The sequence below is a fragment of the Hyperolius riggenbachi genome, chromosome 3 (assembly GCF_040937935.1).
Source record: "Hyperolius riggenbachi isolate aHypRig1 chromosome 3, aHypRig1.pri, whole genome shotgun sequence".
Lineage (NCBI taxonomy): Eukaryota > Metazoa > Chordata > Amphibia > Anura > Hyperoliidae > Hyperolius > Hyperolius riggenbachi.
This window is the reverse complement of record NC_090648.1, coordinates 443,917,113-443,943,538: the sequence shown is the minus strand read 5'-3', so window position 1 is coordinate 443,943,538 and position 26,426 is coordinate 443,917,113. Positions and strand designations below refer to the sequence as shown.

Genomic DNA, 26,426 nt, shown 5'->3' with positions numbered 1-26,426 from the left:
CGCCAGACTGGCTCAAGTACCTGGACCCATAGCAGAAGATCCAGGTGGCGTAAGAGGACAGCGAGGGACTGATTAACCTGAAGGGGGCTGGAGGAAGCCCCAGGTATGTATAAAACTTTCATCTGTCTAAGGTTTACAGTAAGTTACACAGTAGTACTATACATATGCACTCTCCACAGAGCTGCAGGGAATCCACTGAGAATGTTGTGCACATTGAACACAGAGGTGTTGTCTATAACCCATAAACTTGGTTCAGATTGTACATGAGGAATGTGTAATAGAGGAAGAATAACCTTATTTTCCTGCAGAGTACCTGCACATCACTCTTGCGTTGTACCCACAGTTATATTGCATAGGGCCTGGTCCATGTTCAGATTGTGCATGAAGAATGTGTAAGAGGAAGAATCCCCTCATTCTCCTGCAGAGTACCTGCACTTCACTCTTACATGTACCCAGAGTTATATTGCCTAGGACCTGGTCCATGGTCAGATTCTGCATGAAGAATGTGTAATAGAGGAAGAATCTCCTCATTCCCCTGGAGAGTACCTGCACATCACTCTTACATGTACCCACAGTCACAATGCCTAGGGCCTGATAGATGTTCTTTGTTCCCGTCTTCTACAAGTACTCTTACCAACGACTAGTTTTAGTCTATGACTAACAGTATTAGAGGCAGAAGATCAGCCGGCTAGCCAGGTAACTGGTATTGTTTAAAAGGGAATACATATGGCAGCCTCCATATCCCTCTCACTTCAGTTGTATTTTAAAATTCCTAAGCGTTGGCAGTTAAGAGATGCATTTCATGTTACATACTTTCAAACAACAAGATTGTAATATGCAAATTAGAGGAGTCGGAGGAATCCTAACCTTAGAAGTCGGAGTCAGTGGATTTTTGTACCGACTCCACAGCCCTGGTTTCTGGGCAGCGTCTTAGCAACAGTATGCCAAACAGTGTAAAGTTGCAAAGAGCAAGTTGAGGTTATTGTGACTTTTGATAATTCTTAGCTGGCGGCAGACTGAAATAGATTGATCCTTTTTAATAAAATATTGTGCAACGCTAATCTATGCCAATGTCAGTTTTTTAAGAGGATTAAATTTCACAGTAATGCAGGGCTGGTTTAAGCCACAAGGGGCACTGGGGTAAAGGTAACCTGGGGGACCCCCTAGCAAAGTCAGCCCCTGAGCCGACCGGTCCCGTCATATGTTCACCACGATTGCGGCATTTGCCAGCATCGGCCAACTTCATTGTGCTTTCCGCACTCCTGACCGCCGGTCCATTGGCTGCCCGCTGCTCCTCCCCTCTCCCCTATACAGAGCGCACCTTCAGCTGTAAGTGGTGGCTCACATTCACACTAGGTCCGGAAACGTATCCGTGTCTCCGGTTTTAAAACCTGATCAAAACTGGAGATACGGATAGCAATGTTAAAAGTAAAAGCTGTCTTCACACAAACAAAAAAACGGATCCATATGAATTTGCGGGAACCCGCTTTTAAAACCTGATTGGAAGGTCCGGATCTGCTGCATTTTCCCGCAACGCATATGGATCTGGAAACACGGAGGGGTAATGGCTGGCAAGGGGAAAACGGATCTCCCTCTACACAGGAAGTTTTGGTCCCAGCCTATAGGGGAGAGAGGGGGCCGCCATGCTGGAGGGGCATAGCAGGTAGGACGGGTGTGGCAGCGGTCGGCAGGGACACGCCCCCCTCACCCTCACCTGGATCCCCTGCAATCCCCTCCAGCTAGTTTGCGCAAAAGTTTTTCAAATGGATAAGAACAGCGAACGGGGAGCTTACATCCTCCTTGTACTTCCTCCGCTTGCCGCGCTCCGAAGTATAGAGGGCGGCATTGCAGGCAGTGACACGGCAAGCGGAGGAAGTACATGGAGGAGGTAAGCTCCTACCCATTTAAAAAACTTTTGCGGACTAGCTAGAGGTGGTAGCAGGGGACCCAAGTGAGGGAGGCTGCCACTCCATCCAGCCTGCTATGCCCCTCCACCCAAATGGATCGTGCTGCAAAAAGCAGCATGGATCCATTTGAGTTCAGGTTTGGCTAGGTCCACGGACCGCTAGGATCATGGACCACAGGCTCCGTCCTGCAACCGTGCCTAGTGTGGACCTAGCCTAAAGCAGCCCATACACTCAGCCGATTTTCTGGCCGACCGATCGATCCCGATCTCGATTTCGATGGATTTCCATCGAACTTGCAGGGTGGAAAATTTAGGTCGATCTGATGAGATTGCTTATCAGTTTGCATTGGCCTTAATGGAAATCTGATGGCAAAAAAATGCCATCAGATCGAATTTCAATAGATTTCAAACTGAAATCTATTGGAATTCTATCCTGGTAAAAAATGTTCTAAAAACGCATCAGATAGATCATCAGATGCATTTCTTATCTATCTGCTGCCAATCTGACGAGTGTATGGGCACCTTAAAGCTGACTTTGCGTCTGTACAGGCCAGCCTATTGATGTTGCACCAGGGAGATCAGGTCCTGATGCCAGACAGGTGACATCTATCACAGGTGTGTACATAGGAGCTTGTGGTTGAACAGTAAACAAATCCCCACCCAGACAAGGGGCTGATACTCAGATCACCTCTGGCTGCCACTCAGGCCTTATCAGTGATACTCTCCTGCTCTCACACTGGTCATGCCGCTTACGGGATGTTTTCATTGACATGTGACCCAGTCCAGTCAGTTGAGAGCTGGCCAAGCTGCCAGGGAAGGAACTTTGCTGCAAATCTCAGCAGTGCTCTTGCTGCCTTTTATAGATAGCATACCTCCCAACTTTTTGAGATGAGAAAGAGGGACACTTAAGGCACACCCCTAGTCATAAATACCATTAAGTTTTCATAAGAAATGATTTTGTTTTATACCTCAAACCACACTGGTCCTTTCTATCCTGTTTCATTTTCCTTCATATTAATATTTAAAAATTAGAAATATATTAATTTAAAGGATGGGCATAAAGTTCAGAGTCAAACAAATTTTTCAGTAGAGAAATACATATATTTACATAGAAAGAGGGACAAATGAGGAGGTAAGAGGGGCAGGGCTCCCAAAGAGGGCCAGTTGGGAGCTATGTAGATAGGTTAACGAGTTTATTTAGCAATCTGCGGTGATGTGTCTTGCAATGAGGCACAGTATAAAGTGCCAAGATCTTGTCATATTGCATATAAGATTAGCAAACACAGGGAAATACAAGCCACCCAGGAATGGATTTTTTCTGTCTTGCAACCTTCATCTGGGTCATATCAGCATGTAGTGAGTATTGAGAAAGTTGTGACAGATCATGTGCTACTGCAATTCCATACATACAGCATCTACAGCAAGGCCCATTTGCAGTGCATGTATTCTAATGCAATGTTCAGTATGCGTACGGTTTTCAAATATAACAAAGCCACCTCCAAATCAGTTTTTTATTTCTACACAAAAGCAGCATTGACAGCCATACTATCCCAGGGGAAACCACATAAGTTGATAAATACTTGTACTTACATATGTACTGTACATGTTTTGATTTCTGTGAATTTTATATAGCAAAGAGGAAACGGTTTCTGGCATTTTCCATTTTGACTTCTGATTGAAGCCAACCCTGATGTCATTTCCTCCCTTACCATTTTTTTTCTCTTAGAAACTGTGCTGTCATATCTAGTTTGCATTGTAAACATGTGAGCATAGAGCAGATGTCATCAGCTTCACACTAAACTGCACTCAGCCAATCAGTGTGGAGCAGGAATGTGGGAAGCGAGATGACACGCTTGCTTCTCATGGACAATGTTCCAAATAGAGCCAGGCTGGAATAAGATTTTACAGCAGAAACATTTCTGATTAGATATGAGTGCTTGTAATGCAGAGTTAGGTTGTAGGCTGCATTATAAACATAGAGCAGTGGCTAAATGGAATTTGATTCTGTGGCTGACAATCCCTCATACAGTTTATGGAGGCTAGAGTAGCATGGTGGCAATTTCTATTCCTTTCCCTTACAGACAAACCATTACCCCAATTGCTGTACATCTTTAGAAAACTACGCTATTTGGGTCCCTGAGCCCAATAACAGGTCCATTTTTCCAGCAACACATCAGGTTTAGATACTGAAAAGCGGACACAAATGCGTTAGCTGGCTGAGTTTAAACATAAAAGGTGTACTTCCATTCTGTCAGCTTTTGACAGTTTGCATCGTTTTTATATACGTTTTCTATGGCTTAGTTCAGACTTTAGGCCTGGATAGAAAACTGATACGTATAAAAACCTGATCCATGTAAGGGAGGTGAAAACAATTGTATCTATCCTCCTAAAAATTACTAAGCTATTCCACAGTTTTATTTTATATTTAAATCTACTTTAAAGAGGACTCTGCAGTCTCATAAAAAAAATCATGTTTTTAATAATAAAAAAAAATCCAGGCAGCACTTCTGTGAGAGGCAGAGCTATGAGCCACAGCTCTACCTCTCAGCATGTCTATCACCCCGGATTGCCTCTCCCCCACCCCTCTCAGTCTTCCTTCACTGAGAAGGGCAGGGAGAGGCGGAGATGCGCGGCTGATTGACGCAAATGGAGGCAGAGCTGCAGCTCATAGCTCTGCCTCCAACAGCAGCAAAATCCACAACCAAGAAAGTCGGGGGGGGGGGGGGGCGCTTTAGAGAGATTTCAGCCGCAGTTTAGGTAGGGCAAAGATGTTACACTTTTTTTATGATTTTTAGCAGACTTCAGTAAAAGAAAAAAAGCCTTAGAGACACTGTTTTGTTTTTGCTCAATGACACATTCATTGAAGTATGCCAGAGCTAAAACCTATGAACCATTGACCTTTTTTTATCTCTTTCCTACTCAGAAGCAATTTTCTGCTAGGAAAGTGTTTTACATTTAGAATTTTTCATCAGTTAGGGTCACACTGTAGTCTGACCAAGTATGCTCAGCTCCAGAGCCGGATGAAAGCCGAATAATTATTCAGATTTCGTCCAGTTAAATCAAATCACCTGTGCGGGGTGGGCGGTTAATCAGACATCTTCGGTCCATCCCTCAGCACTTCCCATGATGCAGTTCAAGCGGCGGTCACATGATTACAAACACTTCCTCCTTCTGGGTTGAAGGAGGAAGAGTTTGTAGTCACGTGACACATATGGACCTCATCAGGGGAGGCGCTGAAGGATGGCCCTAAGAAGACATCTGATGGGTAAGATTAATTGCCTACCCCGCACAGGTGATTTGATTGAACCGGATGAAATCCGAACAATTATTCAGATTTCATCCGGATCCGGAGTTGAGCATCCGAATCTGACTCCGTCCTGACAGACAGGAACTGCCACTTACATACCTGATGGTGAACTCTTTCAAGCAGAGAAACCAAAAAAAAACAAAAAAACACATGTTACTTGTGTGCTAGGCACTGTACATACACATCTATCATCATGTCACCTCGGGTATCCTTTAAAAGGATACCATGACCTTCCATTAGTACCATACATCCATCCATGGGGGGAGGGGGGGTGCACGCGCAACATGAACAGATTTTATTGATTAACATAGGATCTGTGCACCACCATTAGGGTCAGTTCCTTTACAGAGTACAGTTCCAATCTGGTCAGGTACAGCTGGTAGGGAAATGTACAGATGTGGATACAAAGCTCTTTTTGTTTGGGGGGGGGGGGGGGTTGCACTGAATTAAACAATTCTATATTAGCAAGTCTTATTTGAAGCAGCAAGGCTTTAAAGAAACACTGTAGGGTGGTCGGGGGAAAATGAGTTGAACTTACCTGGGGCTTCTAATGGTCCCCCGCAGACATCCTGTGCAGCCACTCACCGATGCTCCAGCACCGCCTCACTTCTGGAATTTCAGACTTTAAAGTCTGAAAATCACTGCACCTGCTTTGCCATGTCCTCGATCCCGCTGATGTCACCAGGAGCGTATTGTGCAGACACAGACCATACTGGGACTGCGCAGAACGCTCCTGGTGACAGTGGAATAGAGGACACGGCAATGCAGGCGCAGTGGTTTTCAGACTTTAAAGAGAATCTGTATTGTTAAAAAATCGCACAAAAGTAAACATACCAGTGCGTTAGGGGACATCTTCTATTACCCTCTGTCACAATTTCACCGCTCCCCGCCGCATTAAAAGTAGTCAAAAACTGTTTTAAAAAGTTTGTTTATAAACAAACAAAATGGCCACCAAAACAGGAAGTAGGTTGATGTACAGCATGTCCACACATAGAAAATACATTCATACACAAGCAGGCTGTATACAGCCTTACTTCTGAATCTCAAGAGATCACTTGTGTGTTTACCTTCTGTCCCCAGCTTCTCTCATGCACTGAACATTACAGGCTTCCTGCAGACAGCTCTGCCTATGTCGTTAATTCCTTAGTATGTGACAGACCAGCTCCTTTCACAGCCTCCAGAGGAGGATTTTTATCCAGCTCTCTTCTATCACTGATAAGATAGCAGAGAAGCTGCTGGCTTATGTAAATAAAACACACACTGGAGTGTGCAGAGGAACAGTTCAACACTGAAGAACTTGGCAGCCTTCCAGACACAGGCCTACAAGTCTGACAGGGGAAAGATACATTGATTTATTACAGAGATGGTTATAGTAGAAAGAGCTGCAGCAAGCCAGATCACATTAGAATAGGTTTAGGAACTTGTAGGATGGTAGAAAAAAAACGTTGTAATTTTTGTTACAGAGTCACTTTAAAGTCTGAAATTCCAGACGTGAACCGGAGGCGGGGCCGGAGCATCGGTGAGTGGCTGCACGGGCACAGGATGTCTGCGGGGGACCATTAGAAGCCCCAGGTAAGTTCAACTCATTTTCCCCCGACCCCCTACAGTATCCCTTTAAGGATCAGTTTCAGAAAACTCCAGAGACCAGTTTGAGAAAAGATTTGCCTTCCCACCTTTTGAAATACTTTACAGCTAATGACTAGGCCTGAACAATAAATCCTATTTTTAACAATTGCTGGACAGTATGTTCAGCTGGGGGGAGGGGGGCAGAGGGGCACAAAGAGGCAGAGACAACCAAGCTCGATTTGAAGGAAAAAAGAAAAAAAAATTCATTCAATTTTCTCATAAAATCATTCAAGCCCACTAGTGATAGTTGGCGACATGGAATGGGTGTTTCAAGACTGACATCTCAAATGCAGCAATGTCAGGTCCTTTGAAGCACTCACCCAATTAGTGTATAGCGGGCTGAGAGCCTCTATGAAGGTTGTTGTCAGGGGCATGCATGGTATAGCCCAGAGCTTTCAACCTGTGGTACACATACCACCAGTGGTACTTTGCTGTTGGCCAGGTGGTACACACCAGATTTGCCTGTCACTTGTCCCAGTCCCATCTTGACTCCACAAAGTTCGGCTACCCCTCAATTGCTCCTCGCTGTGCTACCCTGCAGCATACTTCAGACCTCAGATCAGTGGTGAAGAGACAGCCATGCGAACGGTGCACAGTGACATCACTGCTCACTTCCTATATTTGAAGTACACGTGCTGTCACTATGCACCTTTCGCCTGTCTGTCTTTTCACTGTGGTCAGGTTACCACTGATCTGTGGTTGGAACTACTCTGCAGGGCAGCAAGGCAAGGACTTGGGGCAGGGAAGCCTCTTATGCTAAAGAGGCTTCCCCCGCACCCCCCCCCCCCCCCCCAGAAGGCTCTCCGCTCCAGCAAAACCAGCTGAGCATGTTCCGTTTCGCTCCACTGTGCAAGAGTATGGGTGGTACTTGAAACTTCAGGTGATAAAGTGGTACAATTAGTGGAAAGATTGAAACACTTGTATAACCTCTCTCCCCCCCCCAAAAAAAAAAAATCATCATAAATGCCTGACTAAACAGGTGTCTTCAGTTTTGATTTGAACATGTTCATGGTTGGAGCTAACTAGCGGTTTAATTTTGGCAACTATGGGGTGGGGGTAGAAGGGGTTAATAATGGTATGTAGTGTCTACTTTTTGGCCACTAAATGTTACACTTTTCCGGTGTACTCTTCACAGTATGCAGAGCTAGTGTGTATATTTCTACTGTCAGTGACCACTAACATCTCACTGATGCCAGCGATCATTGATCAGGCTCTTATTTGTGAATGGAAGACCGCTCCGCAAAACTGCATCTTCCACTGAAAGTCACCCAGCATTAGCACTGTTCCCAAAGTTTAAAATGTGTAGGAATTTTTCCTGATGAGTCCTTGGAAGGGCTAGATATTGTAGGTTTAGACCAGGGGTCTCAAACTCAATTTACCTGGGGGCCGCAGGAGGCAAAGTGAGGATGAGCCCACCCCACCCACCCCTTACATTGATTTTTATTTCAAAATCAAATTCACACTGAAGCGAACAATTGTGTTTATTTTACCTTATAGTTCGCTTCTGTGCTCCACATACAAGTACTCCGCCGTGTCCCTGCCGCATAGCCGCCTCTCCCTGCCCCTCTCTGTGAAGGAAGAGTGAGAGGGGAGGCAGAGGCGGCGATGCGCCGCGATTGACGTCAGGAGGGGCAGAGCTGAAGCTGAAAGCTCTGCCCCTTCCAGGAAATGCCGTCGGATTGCCCCCCGGGGCGGGGATGTGGCGGATTACTTGGGAGCACTGAAGCAAACTATAAGGAAGCTTTTGCTGGCGAGGGCCACAAAAATAGTATCGAGGGCCACAAATGGCCTGCGAGTTTGAGACCCCTGGTTTAGACTGTATAAGAACCCCTTCTCCACAGAGTTTCAATTTTGCGGTATTCCAAAATTTGCAGAGGCACATATTAACACTTGCCAAAAATTGACAACACTTGCTAACACAGGGCGCATTAGCATTTCTGGTTTAAAAAAAAAAAAAGGCTCCATGCTTAAAGTGTACCAGAGCTGACAAAAAAAAAAAAAAAAAAAAAAAAAAAAAAACCACCAATACTTACACAGGGCTTCCTCCAGCCCATAAGCACATTTGCAGAAGACCTTGACTGACAACAGCTGAACAGCAGACCACGGGAGAGTGGCGAGGGATTTAAAACATGCTTATGGAGCTAGAGGAAGCCCCCGCTAAGTATTGATTTTTGCCATTTTGTCAGCTCTGGTTTACTTTAAATGGGGAAGGTTGCAACACTTGATAAGGGGAGGCACATGGGTGGACATACTGTGAAATTAGGGGAACTTAAAGGGAACCTAAACTGAGAAGGATATGGATTTTTCCTTTTAAAATACCAGTTGCCTGAATCGCCTGCTGATCCTATGTCTCTAATACTTTTAGCCACAGCCCCTGAACAAGCATGCAGATCAGGCGCTCTGACTGAAGTCAGACTGGATTAGCTGCATGCTTGTTTCAGGGTGTGATTCAGCCACTATTGCAGCCACAGAGATCAGCTGGACTGCCAGGCAACTGGTATTGTTTAACAGGAAACATCCATATCACTCAGTGAGGGCCCTTTTCCACCTGCAATCGCTAGCGATTGCTGAATCGCAAAACCGGCAATTTCCGATGTTTGCGGCCGCGATTTTGCTATGCACAGCAAAATCGCGGCAATTATCGCTCCGCCGCGCGTTCGCGACAAAAGCGAATCACGGTAGTGGAAATGACCTACCGCGATTCCTATGTTAAAAAGCAAACCGTAGCGATTGTAAAATCGCTAGCGGTTTGCGGTTTTGTGATTCAGCCAGTGCAAACGCGCTGGTGGAAAAGGGCCCTTAAGGTTCCCTTTAAGGGTCATCCTTCTCAGCCTCCTAAGCATTACGCTGCTCAGGAGGTTTTCCAGTGAAGCCAGGAGTGCAGGCACACATTTTCTTTAGGGCTTGTTCACACTATGAGCTTTCCTTAATGCGGTAGCGTTTTTTTGTTTTTTTTAAAAGGCACTTGTGTGATTAATTTCCCTGTGTGGGTTCTCACATGAGAACGGAGCTTTTCTCCCCTCCAATTGCAAAACGCAGGTCCTGCACCCTTTGAGCATTTGCACGTCAATGGAATAGGAAAAAAAACCGAAAGCGCTTGGGAAAGCGATTTGAGTGCTTTTAACAAATTACATTAAAGATAATCAGTTTCGGGTCAAAAAGTTCACTTCCTGATGGTCTGCAAAACAGGAATAGCTCAAATCGCAAAACAAAGCGCTTGGGAAAAAATAAAAAAATTGCCCCATTTGTTGTCATATTGCCAGAATGGTAATGGAAGACATTTGCACAGACACCAGTAAATGGGAACTTTTTTTTACTGTTTTATAGGCTAAAAAAAATAAAATAAAATCTACATATAACTTTTTTAAATAAAAATGCAAAAGTCCAGTGTTGCGTAAAGCTTACAAAACAAGCCTGCTGCGTGCAAACTGACACACGTGCACAAGGTACAATCAAAAAGTGCATATCAATATACAAAAAGTGATACAAATTGTGGAACACATGAGATAAAAAGTGCAAAATTAATACAACTTTTGCAGAATCTATTCAGCCTATCTGAAACTACGTCATAACAAGAGGACCTGTCACTGAAACATCGTCCCATCTTCAGCACTGCAGTAGCCATAACTGCGTACTACAGCAAGTGCAACTCAACTTGTTTGGAGTAAAGTACCCTTGTTAAATATATACACATACAACTTAAATAACTATATATAATATATGTACTCCTAGAACACCATAAAATATTATAAAAACAATCACTCTTTTCCAGATAAAAGCTGCAGCTAATCATCGATGTAACCTGCAAGAGAAGGGAAAAAAAATAAAAAAAAAAAAAAAGTTATGGAAACTCCAGACATCTGGACAGAGCATCTTAACGTAAACTAGAGATCTAACCTAAAGATTTGATACTTACCTGGGACTGCCCCTTGCTCCATAAACATGTCTAGAAATGTTATTTCTCTCTAGCTTTAAACGAATGTTCTATTTATCATACATACTATTTATCTCAAGTCTATTTTCACTTCAAGGACAATGCAAGCGAGTGATATGGAGGCTGCTCTAGTTCCTTTTAAACAATACCAGTTTCTGGCAGCGCTGCTGGTCTTATTTGTCTGCAGTAGTATCTGAACACCACCAGAAACAAGCATGCAGCTAATCTTGTCAGATCTGCTGCATGCTTGTTCAGTGTCTATGGCTAAATGTATCAGAGGCAAGAGGATCACCAAGACAGCCAGGCAACTGATATTGCTTAAAAAGGAAACAAACATGACAGCCTCCATATAACTCTTGCTTCATTTGGAGTGGTTTGCCCAAAGTGAACCTGAAAGAACAAACATATTGAAATAAATTGTGCTTTTAAGCAGTTAGGTGCATACACAGACCATAGTCTTTGGAAACTGAAAGATCACAGACCAATCTTACCACCCTTCATGTAGTATGAGAGCCATACTCTACACAGTCTTTTCTATGGAGCTGATCTCCCCATCAGATAGAAATCTTTGCAAGATGCTGCACACACAGATGCTGTACAGACACAAAAGATCAGTATCTGCAAAAGATCTGTTCCTGACAAAAATCCATTCCTGCAAATTGCAATGGTAGTCTATGACCTAGGTTCTCAACGTGTGGTACGCATACCCCAGGGGGTACTTCTGATGGTTCCAGGGGGTACTCGGGCTTGATATACTGAACAACAAATTTAGAGTTGGTGTTTTAATAAGATTTATCATTTTCTGCAACTCTAAATTTGTTCTTATTTAAGTATATCAAGCCCGAGTACCCCCTGGAACCATCAGAAGTACCCCCTGGGGTATGCGTACCACACGTTGAGAACCTAGGTCATAGACTATCATTGCAATTTGCAGGAATGGATTTTTGGCAGGAACAGATCTTTTGCAGATACTGATCTTTTGTGTCTGTACAGCATCTGTGTGTGCAGCATCTTGCAAAGATTTCTATCTGATGGGGAGATCAGCTCCATAGAAAAGACTGTGTAGAGTATGGCTCTCATACTACATGAAGGGTGGTAAGATTGGTCTGTGATCTTTCAGTTTCCAAAGACTATAGTCTGATGTGTGTATGAGCATTTAGACTGGTAGGTCTGCTGCCAGGTAGTCCTGCTCATTTTCTGGTCAGTGTGAATCACACCCAATTCATGGTCACACAACTACCGCACTTCCTCCTTCAACCCGAAAGGAGGAAGTGCGGTAGTCATGTGACCGTAAATTAGAACGCAGCGTGGGACTGATTAAGGCAGAAGAATCCTGGGTAAGTTAAACCCTCCCACCCCTTCCCAGGTTGGATGAATTCTGAATAAAACCTATTCGGAATTCATCTGTTGCTCATCACTAAGGTGTCATACACTTTAAGCACTTTTCTGAACTATGAGGCTATGAGCTATGATGCCTGCCGAGTTTTAATTTGGATATGTCCTTAATAAAGGTTACTTCTAGCTGATAAGTGCGGACCATCCCTTGGTCTTGCTAACCTGGGTCGAGCACTGCAGTGGAAGTGGTGGAGTGGAGCTGTGTTCACTTTGCAAATTGGACTTTTCTGAACATTGGGAGTTTTTTCAAAAAGTGCTGATCAATTACTGTGATTTTAATGCAAGTGAATGGGAGCAAAAAACAAAAAAAAAAAAAAACTCAGAAAGAGTTGGATCAGGAGAATCAGTACTGCAACATGGCCATCTTATTGATCCGTTGTATTTCTGAAATCTGTGGAACAATCTCAGCTGCAAGGACTCGAGTGGGTGCCTGGCACTAACAGTTTGATATGTTTATGTCTGACTGGCTTGGTCATGCTGGCACAAATCCTGGCCTCCCCAGGGTCACCGTAAGCACTGTACCACATGACAATGGCACATGTAGCGAAGGTACAGGCCCTAGTGGTGACGTTGGTCAGGATTCACACAAGCATGTGACACGTGAGCATACAACACTGCATATTTGGGAGTGTCCCGGCAGCAGGAGGATTTCCAGTTGCAGGTGTAAGGCCATTTAACATTTCAGCCGAGAGTTTCCAGGACACAGTTGCCCAACTAAAATATTGGATGAAAAATACCAGGATGGAGTCACTGCAGGGAGTGGGATGAAGCAGTCATGTTGAAGATTCTGCAGATAATGCTAAGGAACAAGTGCCTGCACTGGAAGCTCCCAGCAAGGTTAGCGGGAGAGGATGCGAGGGGCCAGGGCCGCCCAGGTGCAGTGGTTTGCGACATTTAAGTCACAAAAAGGGTAAACTAGCCACTGGCGGGGACTGGAGGATAGTTCTGTTCTGGCACAGGACCAGTATAAGCCCCATGTAAGTTACATTTTTTGTGGGGGCTTACAGTATTTGTTCAAGTCAAGGCCATGGCCTAGGACACCACAGTATCAAGGGCAAGTGGGCAGAAGGCTATGCTATGGGGAAGGGTCACCAAGCTACCTATACTGGACAGAGGTGTGGGTGAGGAAGTAATCTGACTACCTATACTGGAGGGGTGGGGGTCATTTGGCCATCTATACTGAAGGTGGCAGCAGTGGCCTTGGGCAGTAAAGAGTACAAATCCGGCACCGCCAATGAGCGGCAAATTCTGAACGGATGCATAATTGTGCAAATTTATGCAGCTTGAGACATCCAAGGATGCATTCAATTTTCAAGCTGCTCAACTTTACTTGGAATTTGCACTACATTGCCCATCCCAATTGTCTAGTGTTCACAAGAGGTTTTCAGTCTTGCATTGTTGTACTCATTGTATGGGAGGGGCATATGACCCTCACCAGGCAGAACGAGGGTCCCAGGACACCATCTGTGCAGAGTTTGTATGATTTTCCTGCATCTGTGGGTAACTGCCAACATTAGCATATTGAGGAAGGGGAGATATATTGGTGTTCTTCATGAACTCACCTAGTTTTGCCAATATCTTCAATGCCACAATTTCTTTAGCTTGCTCATACTTGTCAGTGGGAATGAGTTTGTCGCCGATCAGCCAGGCATAGCCGGTGAATTGATCAGAGTACCCCGGTATGGTCACCTGATAGGAAAACCTCAGCCATCCATGGGAGCCGAGACTCAGAAACTTGATTTTGTACACTGGCTGACCCAAGTTGAGCTGCTCACAGATGAGGTAAAGGCAGTGAACCCCACTGGGTGCAGGATCCCCATTCGTAAACATCTGAGAGATGGAGAAGTGGGGCTTCTGAAGGTTCTTGCAATAGAGTTTCTTTTTCATTACATTCTTTAACCATTCCACCTTAATAGCACAACCAAAGAGTGATAGGGTACCTGTGGGAAATAGAAAAAAAAAAACAAAAAACAAAAACGACAATTTCAAAAACTGGTTTAAGTACATGTATAAATACTTTTAGTAAACGGTCACCTTGTTTTCATGTTGCCATCACTGACCGTGGTAAAATAAAACTAGCTGTAGACACTACAAATTTTTTGAGTGCTTTTCTGATCGGCAGGAACCCCCCCCCCCCCCCCAAAAAAAATAAAATAAATAAGCGTTTTCTGGAAGTTTTTAACCACTTTATCCACCACTGCAGTATATTATCTACGTCCTCTGACATCTAAGCCCTAGGTTCTCAACATGTAGTACGCGTACCCCAAGGGGTACTTCTGATGGTTCCAGGGGGTACTCCTGCTTGATATACTTAACCAAGTATAACAAATTTAGAGTTTTAGAAAATGATAAATCCTACATAAAACACCAAATTAGTATTTTACCTAATTAAAACCAGTAAATGCTTGGAAATTGTTTAGAACCAATTATGTACTACGTTTAAATATTTGTCAAGGGGTAATTGTGGTAATGGTTACTATGCTAGGGGGTACTTGGTGAGTACAGGGTTTTAAAAGGGGTACATACCAATAAAAAAATATTGAGAAACACTGATCTAAGCCACGAGTCAGTACATACAAGTCTTGTAGCAGAAGCAGTACTGGGCAGGATTGGGCTCGCTCCTGTGCACATTTCTGGCACTGATGCCACACTAATTGATGAATGGGAACATATAGTATTTGTATAGCGCCTTTCTCCTGTCAGACTCAAAGCGCTTGCGAGGCAGCCACTAGAGCGCACTCAGTAGGCAGTAGCAGTGTTAAGGAGACTTGCCCAAGAAACTCCTTACTGAAATAGGTGCTGGCTTACTGAACAGGCAGAGCCGAGATTTGAACCCAGGTCTCCTGTGTCAGAGGCAGAGCCCTTAACCATTACACTATCCAGCCACTAGTAGGTTTCCTGAGCTAATGAGATTGATTTTTTTTTACCAATAAAACACTTATTTTCTCAGTTCATAGCAAAAAAAAAAAAAAAAAAAAAAACACTGTAGCAATATCTCAGAATCAAATATCTTCATCATAAAATTGTTACAGGAACATAATCTAAGTTATGATAAGCGGTAAGAATAGCCAAACAAAATTTTATCCACAGTGGCACTTTGCTTTAAAAAACTGGAATTGGTAAAACTGAGAAATGGGTTTTCTATTTTTTCCCTATTAATTTTCATAGAAAACAAAAATTGCAATGAAAGCCTAGTTTGTCTTGAAAAATATATATTTCATTTCTGTGTCATAAGTAGGGATAGTCATTTCTGATTAGAGGACATAGCTAAACTGTCAAAACTGCTCTGGTCCATAAGTGGGGGGGGAGAAAGTCTGGATGTGAAATTGTTAAAAAATGTTCCCATTGTATTAACCGCCCTGGCGGTCTATTGAAAACCGCCAGGGGACAGCGCAGCAGTTTTTTTTTTTTTTAAATCATGTAGCGAGCCTAGGGCTTGCTACATTATACCCGCTGTGCAGCGGCATCCCCCACCCGCTCCGATTGCCTCCAGCAATCTGCAATCAGGAAATCCCGTCAGACGTCATCGGGAGTCCCGATCCACCCCTCAGTGCTTCCTGACGCTGATAGGCCAGGCTGCGCAAGGGGTCGGGGGGGGGGGTGGCGGAGTGGCGAATCGTGTGCATGTGCAGCTAGCAAAGTGCTAGCTGCGTGTTGCATAATTTTTTTGTTTGTTTTTGCTAATCGGCCCAGCAGGGCCTGAGAAATCCTCCTGCGCGGCTTACCCCAAATTACGTTCAGGGTTACCGCCAGAACTCAGAAAGCCCTGAGGGTCTGAAAAGCACTCTACAGCCCTTGTCTACTTTTGTGTGTGGTGTGTGTTAAACTGCACAGCTGATGCTTTGAGGCAATATTATAGGGGGCATCTTGTAGATACAGTTTCCAAAAATTGACAAGTCCTTAAAAGTACACCTGAAGTTAGGCATTTGGAAGCAGCCATATTTATCTCCTTTTAACTACTTCACCTGACAGGCCATTTTTCCCTTACTACCAAGACCCATTTTTATTGGTTGGCGCTCCTCCCATCTAGCCATTACTTTATCACACCTAAATTATCTAGATTTAGGTTTTGCCAGAAATTAGGCTACTCTTAGTAATTAGCTTTTCAAGTTTACCGCTTACAGTGATGCATATTTAAAGCTCAAGGGCCACATAAAATGGCATGGAAAGCTACATTACACCCGCAGGCTTTGAGTTTTAGGAGGCAAGCAGTATGTGATGTCATGCAGAAGGTGGGGAGAGCAATACCATCTCTCTCCCATTGCTCAGCTGAAGGGATTCACTAGGGCAGATTGTTGGCCATCAAGGGCTACGGTACACAGGCTGGATTCTCAGCTGCCTCAGCAGTTCTCTGGCATGTGTATGGGCCTTAAGGTGGCCACACACTTTTTGAATCCACAAATCCCAATAGAAATTCAGCTTGAGTGAATAAATCTAATCAAACTGAGGTACTATACACAAGTGATCAAAATAAAAACTCACCGAAAAAGGTTTTGGATTTCTTCTCTGTTCAATTTTTTGTCAAAGAGATGTATGCAGGGCTGTGGAGTTGGTAGAAAAATCATCCGACTCAGTCTTTAAAACCTCCCAACTCCAGGTACCCAAAACTGCTCTGACTCCTCAGCCCTGCATGTGTGGACACTCAAAGGACATACAACCTGCTGCTCATGCGCAACCATGCCCACATCAGGTGCGTACTGCGCAGTATGCTTGACATGGGTGCACTTGCACAAGTGCAGATGGGCTGGCAAGCCAATGGGACACCAGGGAGCACCAGAGCTGGGGTGAGAGACCCAGAAGACTAGGAGGTGGAAGAAGCCCCAGGTAAGTCAAGATATTTTAACGTTCACTTTGTATGTCCTTTAAGGGTACATACACTTCCAATAATGACTAGCCAATGATTGAACAGATTTAGATTTGGGTTCCTCAACTCAATCCTTAAGTACCTAAAACAGCGCATATTTTGTGAAAATCCAGTTATTGATCTCTGCCGACTCACCAATTAACTCACTTGTGAAGGTTTGTGTATTCTGCAACACATACATTGTTGGGGGTACTAGAGGACAGTGGAGAAACTATGGTGTATATAAGCCCTCATACTACATGGAATATGTAAAATTAGCCAATCACGATTGGTTGTGCGTATGTACCCCGACAGGATGGTTTTAAATTTATTGCTGCAGAGGACCTATGTAAATCTAGATGCGATGTTTAAACACCTACGAGCCTACAGCACAATGTAACAAATGTGGCCAGCTGAACACCTACCTTCACAAAGGACTCTCTTGGCCATGGTAGCAGCCTGGTGAGAGTTGTATTTCAGGACTGCAAGGTTCCTCATATCCATGTTAGGGCTGGCAAAAAGCGAGACCTTCTCCAGATCCGGGGTCACTGCACCTAGGACAGTGGTCAAGATGACTTTATCCAGGTAGAATGGAAGGCCATCCAACTCAAGGTGACATTTTTCAATGCTTCTGTGGACTCCAATTCTGCGGCCTGGTTGGATCTCATAGCCATGCAACCTGGAGATTGCAAGCTCGGCATCTTGTACGGTGGTGTACCGCGCGTATGCAAAGCCTCGGTTCAACCCACTGAAGGTCATCATCAAGCGAAATTCGTACAGCTTCCCAACAGATTGAAAGAGGGGAATCAACTTATCTTCATAGATTTCTTGAGGAATATTTCCAATGTAAATTTCTGTTCCAAGAGGTGGAATTTTACCAATCCAACCTGTGAAGAAAGTAGATTGTGACTGTCGTCAAGTGTCTGGTTCAGCGGAATCACACAACACAATTGTTCAATAGTACATTTTGGTCAGAGCCTGGGTTAGACCCCTTGTGTGTATGAAGGAAATCGCCACTGAGACTTGAGCACAGGATACAGCCAATATACGATATATTCTGCTGCACAAATCCCAGCGGCATTAGTTACTATTCCCCCCTCCAGGTCCACGTGGATGGTGGGGAATGATGTAAGATGTCAGAGGCATGTCCTGTGCACAATGACATGCCTCTGTCTTTCTGCACTGGCCCCAGGTAGCTCCCCCCCCCCCCCCGCTCTACTGCGCCCCTCCCGAAAAATACCACCAGGCTAGTGACAACCTGCTTGTCGCTAGCCTGCCATTTACCTGCACTTGTCAATCAGCTTCTCCTTCATAGCATGGCTCCCCCCACCTCTGCTAGCTTCCTCCAATCAGAAGCCAAGCTGCAACCCAGGAAGAACAGAGCCCCGGGGGGGGGGGGGGGTCTTTTTCTGCCACGAAGCAGAGCACTAGAACCCAGCTGATACGGGGGTGCCAGGGAATCTTAACCTCCTTAGCAGTAATCCAGAGTCAGGCTTGGTACAGAAATCCACAACTTAGAGTGGTAATACTGTGCCCAAGTGAGTTTTATGCAGGTGCTGCTGCAGATCTCTGTGGTATGTTTTTAGGGTCTAAAAGCTTAAAAAAAAAAAAAAAAAAAAAACTACACCAGGGAGGTTAAGGTGTTGGGACATTCTAACTTTTAAGCATTAGTATACTTTATGTACACCAGGGATGCACTTTAAACTCAGGATCTCTCTATAGAGTTGCTGTTAAAGTTACACCCATACTAACTTAGAAACAAGTAGATAAATACTTGCTCTACTTGCATAACAGATGTATTACACTGTCCACATTAGGATTCCTTTATAAAAAATTCTCAGGAATCCTATTCTAGAACAGTTTCCGATCTTGGTTACCTTTGAATGAAGCTAATCCTGTCATAACATTTCCTCACTCTTTTCTCCTCTTGTTAATTGTGTATTTGTTACCCACCCTCCTCCCAGAGTCTTTAGACACTCACTGAGGAAGTGCACAGTTTTATGTCAGAATGAGGGGGGAATAAATGGAAGGGGAATATATTATGAGCTTTTAGGTTCCTGGCATCAAAGTTGTGTGAATGGAAGCAGTTTATCCAGCAAAAAAAAAAAAATCTATTTTTGGCTTCGACCCTTTAGTGAATTTGAACCCCAATAACTTAATGACCGTCTGTAGCAGGTTTGAGGCCTCTGCCATTAACAGTGTAAGACTATCAGCAGTTTCAATATTCCCCTTGAAAATCAATTGGCTGTTGTAGGCTCCACCCACTTTTCTGATTATTAATCCCAGTCACACAGTGAACAACTGTCAAGTTTGAGAACCCTTCCATTAACAGTCTAAGGCCTCTTGCACACTGCAAGCAATTCAGATTCAGATTCCGCTTTTTAATCAGTTTTTACCTCCGATTCAGATTCAGATTTGCAGTGTGCAAGGAGCAAACTGCAAATCTGAATCTGAATCGGAAGTAAAAACAGATTAAAAAGCGGAATCTGAATCTGAATTGCTTGCAGTGTGCAAGAGGCCTAAGAAGGGCTGCAGTTTTAAAAAAGTTTTTCTCCGCCCACTGTTTCTAACCTTGGTACAGTCACCCAATGACCAGGTTTATGAGTTTGGGGGTCGTTGGCATCAGTTACATTTTTCCATTGACGTTAATTAAATCTGATTGGCTGTTTGTGGCCCACCCCCTTCTCAGAATTTAAACCCCAGTCTCCCAGTGACCAACTGTACCAGATTTGAGGCCTCTGCCATTAAGAGTAACAATGGTAGCAATGTAAAAATTCCCTTTGAAAATCAATAGGTGAATTCTGATTGGCTGTCGGCTCCACCCACTACCCTGAATATTAATCCCAGTCACCCAGTGACCAACTGTCAAGTTTGAGAACCCTGCCATTAACAATGTGAGGCACCCTGCACACTACAAATCCGTTTTGCGATTCCGATTTTCCCTGAATGCAATCAGAAAAACTGAGGGGAAAAAAAAAAAAAAAAGTTGGTGCTGCCCACTTTCTAACCTTGACATGCAGTCACTCAATTACCAAGTTTGAGCCTTCGGGTCCTTGATATCAGTAATTTGTATATTCCCATTGAAATTAAACAAATCTGATTGGCTGTTTGTGGCTCCACCCCCTTTCTGAATTTGAAACCCAGTCACCAACTGTACCAGGTTTGAGGCCTCTGCTATTAACAGTGTAAAAATGGCAGCAGTTTAAATATTCCCCTTGATAAACAAACATGTGAATTTTTAGGCCCAAGTTGTGGCTTTTTGCTAGGTTTACAGTGGGCGTTCCTTTCCCTGTTATAGAGAGATGATCAATGAAATGCAAATACTTCCAAAATTATGCACAATTTTTAACAAATCTATGCAGCTTGAAAAGGACCAATCAATTTAACCCTGGGTTTAAATTGGTCAATTTTCAAACTGCATACATTTGCAATATTTACAGTATGCTTTACTGTCACTGGTAATGTGCACAATTCACAGTAACACTGCATGCAGCACGTTGGGATGCCACACGTGGCATTGGATTTGCAATGTAGAAAGCCATGGTACAATACAGCCGTTATACCACACTAATCCAAATGTTAAAGAACAAATCCGAGCAAGATAAAAACAAATCTACTTACCCGAGTCTTCCTCCAGCCCCTTGCAGCCGTCCTGTGCCCTTGCTGCAGCTCTGCCGGTGGCCCGTAGGTCCCCTCCAGGTAAAGGCACAGGACGGCTGGCAAGGGCACAGGACGGCTGCAAGGGGCTAGAGGAAGCCCCGGGTGAGTAGCTTTGTTTTTCCATCGGAAATCGAAATCGCGATCACCAAGATCACAATTTCAGAATCGTGAAAGCGGCGAATATCGCGATCACGTCATTTCCACATGAGGAAGTTTGAAGAAGCGCCTTCAAACTTTACCAAAGTCCCAGTGCGTGCGGCCCGCAGCGTTGGACATACCTTCCGTCCTCTATCGCCCTCTGCCGCCTCTTGTGCTTGGCAAAACTTCGGGTTCCTGTATGTCACATGACATACAGGAAGTATGCCGTGCATTAGTGCCTGCAGGAGGTGAAGTGGATAGATGGGCATTGCTGGACTCGTGCTTGAAGCTATGTCCAGAACTGATGTAGCTTGGGGGACAGAGGAGGCACAGATAGAGACAGCGTGGGCACAGAGAGAGAGAGACACACACAGAGGGGCCACAGAGAGAAACAGAGCGGGCACAGAGACACAAAGGAGGCAAGAGAGAGACCCAGAGGAGGCATGAAGAGGCAAAGGGGACACAAAGACGGGGACAGAGGGGGAACAGACAGGCACAAAGGGGGGGAACAAAGCTTGATTTGAAGGAAATCGTGAATCGAATAGAAATCGTAATTTTGGACAGAAATCGCTCAATTCAATTTTTTCCTAAAATCGTTCAGGCCTAGAACACATACCTGCAGGGGGGCCGCCATATTTCCTCTGGCCATTGACTTGTACGAGATGAATGTTACAGTTCTCCATCCACTGCAGCAGCAAGATTTTATTCTCTAGATTCACTGCGCCGGCCCTGGCCTGCGACATGGAGAGAGGGGGGGAAAGAAATGGGAGAAGTTTATTAAACTCCTATAATAAATAGGAATAATAAACCCATAGTGAGTCCATGCAGAGATTTAAAATGTAAAACCGCACAAGTTTCCAGTGTGGTGTAGTGTAAGGGCCGGTTTCCACTAGAGCGGAAACCAGGCCGGATTCAGAGAGTTTCCCTGCAGTTAAACTCTGCCATAGGAAACTATGGTGCCACCGGCCGAATTGCTGTCAGTTTCCGTGCGGGAGGCTGCGAATGCCATAGCCATGCATGGCTTCTGGGATTCGTCAGCATTCCCACTGTCCAGGAAGTGCCACCGCGCGTCTCACATCCGCGCGCGGTGGCAAGTGAAAACGGCCCTAAACCCAGCTTATGGAGCATTTAAAGAGAACCCGAGGTGGGTTTGAAGATTATTATCTGCATACAGAGGCTGGATCTGCCTATACAGTCCAGCCTCTGTTGCTATCCCAAACCCCCCTAAGGTCCCCCTGCACTCTGCAATCCCTCATAAATCACAGTCACGCTGCTGACACACAGCTTGTCAGAGCTGGCTGTGTTTATCTCTATAGTGTCAGTCTGCTGCTCTCCCCGCCTCCTGCAGAACTCCAGTCCCCGCCTGCATCCCTTCCCTCCCTGCTGATTGGAGGGAAGGGACGGGGGCAGGGACCGGAGCTATGCAGGAGGCGGGGGAGCAGCTGAGACTGACACTACAGATGTTAACACAGCCTCACTGCACGGCTGTGATTTATGAGGGATTGCAGAGTGCAGGGGGACCTTAGTGGGGTTTGGGATAGCAACAGAGGCTGGGCTGTATAGGCAGATCCAGCCTCTGTATGCAGATAACATTCTTTAAACACACCTCGGGTTCTCTTTAAAGAGCCCGAGGTGGGAAATATACAGTGGTTTGCAAAAGTATTCAGCCCCTTGAAGTTTTCCACATTTTGTCATATTACTGCCACAAACATGAATCAATTTTATTGGAGTTCCACGTGAAAGACTAATACAAAGTGGTGTACATGTAAGAGGTGGAATGAAAATCATACACGATTCCAAACATTTAAAAGAATAAATAGCTAAGTGAGGTGTGCGTAATTATTCAGCCCCCTGAGGCAATACTGGAACCAGACTTCTCATAGGCTGCACTTTGTAGAACCACCTTTTGCTGCAATTACAGCTGCCAGTCTTTTAGGGTATGTCTCTACCAGCTTTGCACATCTAGAGACTGAAATCCTTACCCATTCTTTGCAAAACAGCTCCAGCTCTGTCAGATTAGATGGACAGCGTTTGTGAACAGCAGTTTTCAGATCTTGCCATAGATTCTCGATTGGATTTAGATCTGGACTTTGAATGGGCCATTCTAACACAGATATGTTTTAAACTATTCCATTGTTGCCCTGGCTTTATGTTTAGGGTCATTGTCCTGCTGGAAGGTGAACCTCCGCCCCAGTCTCAAGTCTTTTGCAGACTCCAAGAGTCCAGCAGAGCAGCTGTATTTGTACTGACATTCGATTACACACAGGTGCACTCGAGTCATAGTGCAGTGGCGGGAAAGATCAGCATTGTGGGGACACAGAGGCATGTTATGTGGCAGAGAACATGCCTCTTTGCACCATCTGCGACACCCGTGGAAGACTACAGTTTAGATATAAGCAGCACATATCAGTTAGGGCTTGTTCCCACTCAGGCATTTTCAGCACTTTGCTGATCGCCAGCATACAACAAAGCGCTGTAACTAATGTATCCCTATGGGACGATTCTCACTGCAGCATTTGCAGTGAGATTGCGATGAGATTCTCCGTCTATTGAACAGGAACCAAACAAATTACTTAATTTTGCGTTGCAAAGTTTGCGATCCACGTGTGAACCAGCCCCGATCACTTCAGCACCACTTGCAATATATATATTCAATACCATATATGCAATATGACACCAGGCACTACAACACAGAATAAGTGCCTGCCTTGTCCTACTTTTCCCTAGTAAGTAGCAGATGTGAACTTGAGACTATTTTTTTCTCCACTGGAACCAGACTTCTCATAGGCTGCACCAGAATCTTTACACATAGCTAAAAATCAAGTATAAGTGAGCAACCACTGTTTTTAAACAGTATGGGCTTTCCTTGTCATTGGCGCAAACAGTAGATTCTGGTGTCCGGTTGTGGCCACTAAATGTAGCAATCCCCCCCCCCCCCTCCTTATTGACTGCTTGTGGCAGTCTTGTGTACCCCTTAAAAATTGCAACAATACTCCAGTAAACAATGCCAGAGGATGTCAATTGCTTTCTCACTCAGCAGCAGAGCATTTAGCATCGGCTATACGATGAACAAAAAAAAAAAAAAAAAAAAAAAAAAAAAAAAAAAAGTACCCATAGACCTGACTATTATGGGCAGATTTGACGGACAAATTTATCTCTAATTCGAATCTGATTAGACATAAATTTGTCTGTTAATTCTTCCCATACACTACAGGACGATTCTCGATTTCAGCATAAAATCTTCAGGGAATCGGCCGAGTCCACGCCGCCGCCCCTACACCCCCCCCCCCCCCCCCCCGTGTGCATTTATACGTTATCTGTCCTGTAGCAGCCTCCGTGCACTGTCCATAATCCTCCAGGCAGCTCTCCATACATGCCACTGGCGCATATCAGACACTATGCACTAGTAGTGTGTACGGAGAGCCGCCCGGATGTTACAGACACCGCACAGAGGCTGCTACAGGACAGATAACGTCTAAATACACACAGTGCACATTTATACATTGCAATGGTAGCGGCGGGGGTTTCGTCACCTCATCGCTCGTTCACACCCAACCAACTTCAGCCTAATGGCCCATACACACGGGCTACAACTGTCGCCACAACCACGTGGCATGCGCATTGCGGCGACAGGTCACCCGTGTGTATGACGCATGCCCCAAACCGTCACTACTTAGAGCTGTCGCCAGGTGATTAACTTGGTCAATCGCCGGTAACAGCCGTCGCTGCAACTGTCGCTAGTCCGCCATGTGTAGGGGGGGGGGGGGGGGAGGGGGGTGTTTGGGACCTTTGGCAACAGCTTCTGCAGAACCTGTGTCCCTCTGTGCGCCGTGTGTACAGAGGGTCCTGGCGACGAGCGGTCGCTGGGTTTTTTTTTGTTTGTGCGACTTGCAACATTTGTGCCTCGTGAGTACAAGGCTTAACATGCGCAATCGACCACGCAACCAAGTTCCAACCCAAAATTGGTCGGTCATGCACTTGGCAGTTTCACTTTTCATCCAAATGCGATTATAATAACCAAATTGGATGGTCGATTGGCCGCCAAGTCACCTGATGTATGGCCACCTTATGCATATGAATTAAGCTTTAAAGGCAAACACAGATGGTTTTACCCCTTCCATGTATTATGAGGGTACACAAATCTTGAGCATTATGAAACTACTGTGTAGGAAGACACAAACAACATGGAAGAGGTAAGTGAATGTGTGTAAAAAAAAAAAAAAAAAAAAAAAAAAACGCATCTGCCCCACATTACTTTTAAAATATGCGTTCAATTGAAGAAGCATCAATTTTTCTAAAACGATTGCAAGATTAGAAAAATCTCACCACCACATCATATAATATTGACATATCACAATTATTAAGGGGTGGGGGTTGTTTAACAAGCAACAAATACATACATACATACATGCAATCTTCTTTGGCTTGAACACAGTGATCAGCCTCAGCAGACCAGTCACGTTAGACACAGATGAATAAACCTCAAACTTCATCAAAACTTCCGCACGTGCTACACATCCTGCGATGCAGGCAGAGCACACATACCAGCTCGCAGCCCTGACATGTAGTAGAATCACTCCTGCAAATCTAAATATACTTCAACCCGTTCTTCTCAACGCCACAAATCTGGCCCAGACTATAAATGCAGCAGGAGTTTTACCTTGTAATTAGCAGCGATGGGGCTCTCCATTTGTTGACGATGAACTTCTGCTGCAGCACTCCAGACAGACAAATTACTAATATGCTGTGTCGGGCTCGGCTCCCATATACAGGCATCATCCAATCACAGCACAGCTCATAGTACCGCCTACTTGGAGCTGGACAGAACAGCCAATGGGCTGCGTGCTGTCAGCAGGTGGGTTTGGCCTTCAAATATTGGATAGTGGTTTAAAAAAGAACTAAAAGTGATCGGGTGGTGAAAACAGGAGTGAAAAATGTCTTCACAAATTTGTTCCGAGGTTTAAGAGTACTGTAAAAAAAAAAAAAAAAAAAAAAAAAAAATGTTTAAAGGAGTTCTGTGGAGGCTATAAAAAACAAAAAAGTAACACTGAGGCCTGGAACCCACTGTAAAACGCAATCGCAAGCGCTAGCATTTTGTATGAGCAGTTTGTAAGCGGTTAAGGCCCGGTTCACATTAGCGGTCGCCGTCCGGAATCGCCGTACCGGAGCCGGACCGCATGCAGAACGGACGGAACGGACGCACGGCATAGCAATGAAAGCCTATGCGTCCGTTCACATGCGTCCGTTTCGTCCGGATCCGGACTCCGGCATAAGACCCAACATGCGCTATTTTTTGGTCCGGCTCCTCCGGCAGCCGTATCTGGAGCGGAGCCGGACTGCACCATCCGGCCAATACAAACCAATGAGAACCGGAGAGCGCACAACACACTGGCTAAAAATCCGGATGTTCTACCCCACTTCCTATGCGTATTGAAGCGGCGATTTTGGATGGGGACACATGGGCAAGCATTTTGGAGTGGAGCAGCAGTGATTTTAAACGTGCTGGAGATGTTGGCAGTATGTCGGAGGTGGAGGTGAGTGCTAAACAGCGGAGGGCCTGATTCCACAGGTCCACCTTCTGCTGACCTCCCAGACCCCAACATTTTTATTCTATTTC

The 26,426-nt window shown here is 44.8% G+C and overlaps 1 protein-coding gene across 1 annotated transcript; it reads right to left on the bottom strand.

The window, feature by feature from the left end:
- Positions 1-10,152: 10,152 nt before the first annotated feature.
- Positions 10,153-25,566, bottom strand: DND1 (DND microRNA-mediated repression inhibitor 1). Its single transcript, XM_068272963.1, has 5 exons — positions 25,470-25,566; positions 21,426-21,543; positions 17,437-17,898; positions 13,731-14,108; positions 10,153-10,641 (listed from the first exon to the last, which is right to left on the bottom strand). Exons 1-5 carry the CDS (start codon positions 25,497-25,499, stop codon positions 10,625-10,627), a joined length of 1,005 nt encoding a protein of 334 aa, XP_068129064.1. The 5' UTR covers positions 25,500-25,566; the 3' UTR covers positions 10,153-10,624.
- Between the last annotated feature and the right edge of the window lie 860 nt (positions 25,567-26,426).

Coding starts and splice junctions, on each gene's coding strand:
- DND1 (XM_068272963.1), bottom strand. CDS start 25,499: ATGGAGAGCCCCATCGCTGCTAATTACAAG. Junction 21,544..25,469: donor CCATCGCTGCTAATTACAAG/GTAAAACTCCTG, acceptor TCCATGTCGCAG/GCCAGGGCCGGCGCAGTGAA. Junction 17,899..21,425: donor ATATGGCGGCCCCCCTGCAG/GTATGTGTTCTA, acceptor CTTTCTTCACAG/GTTGGATTGGTAAAATTCCA.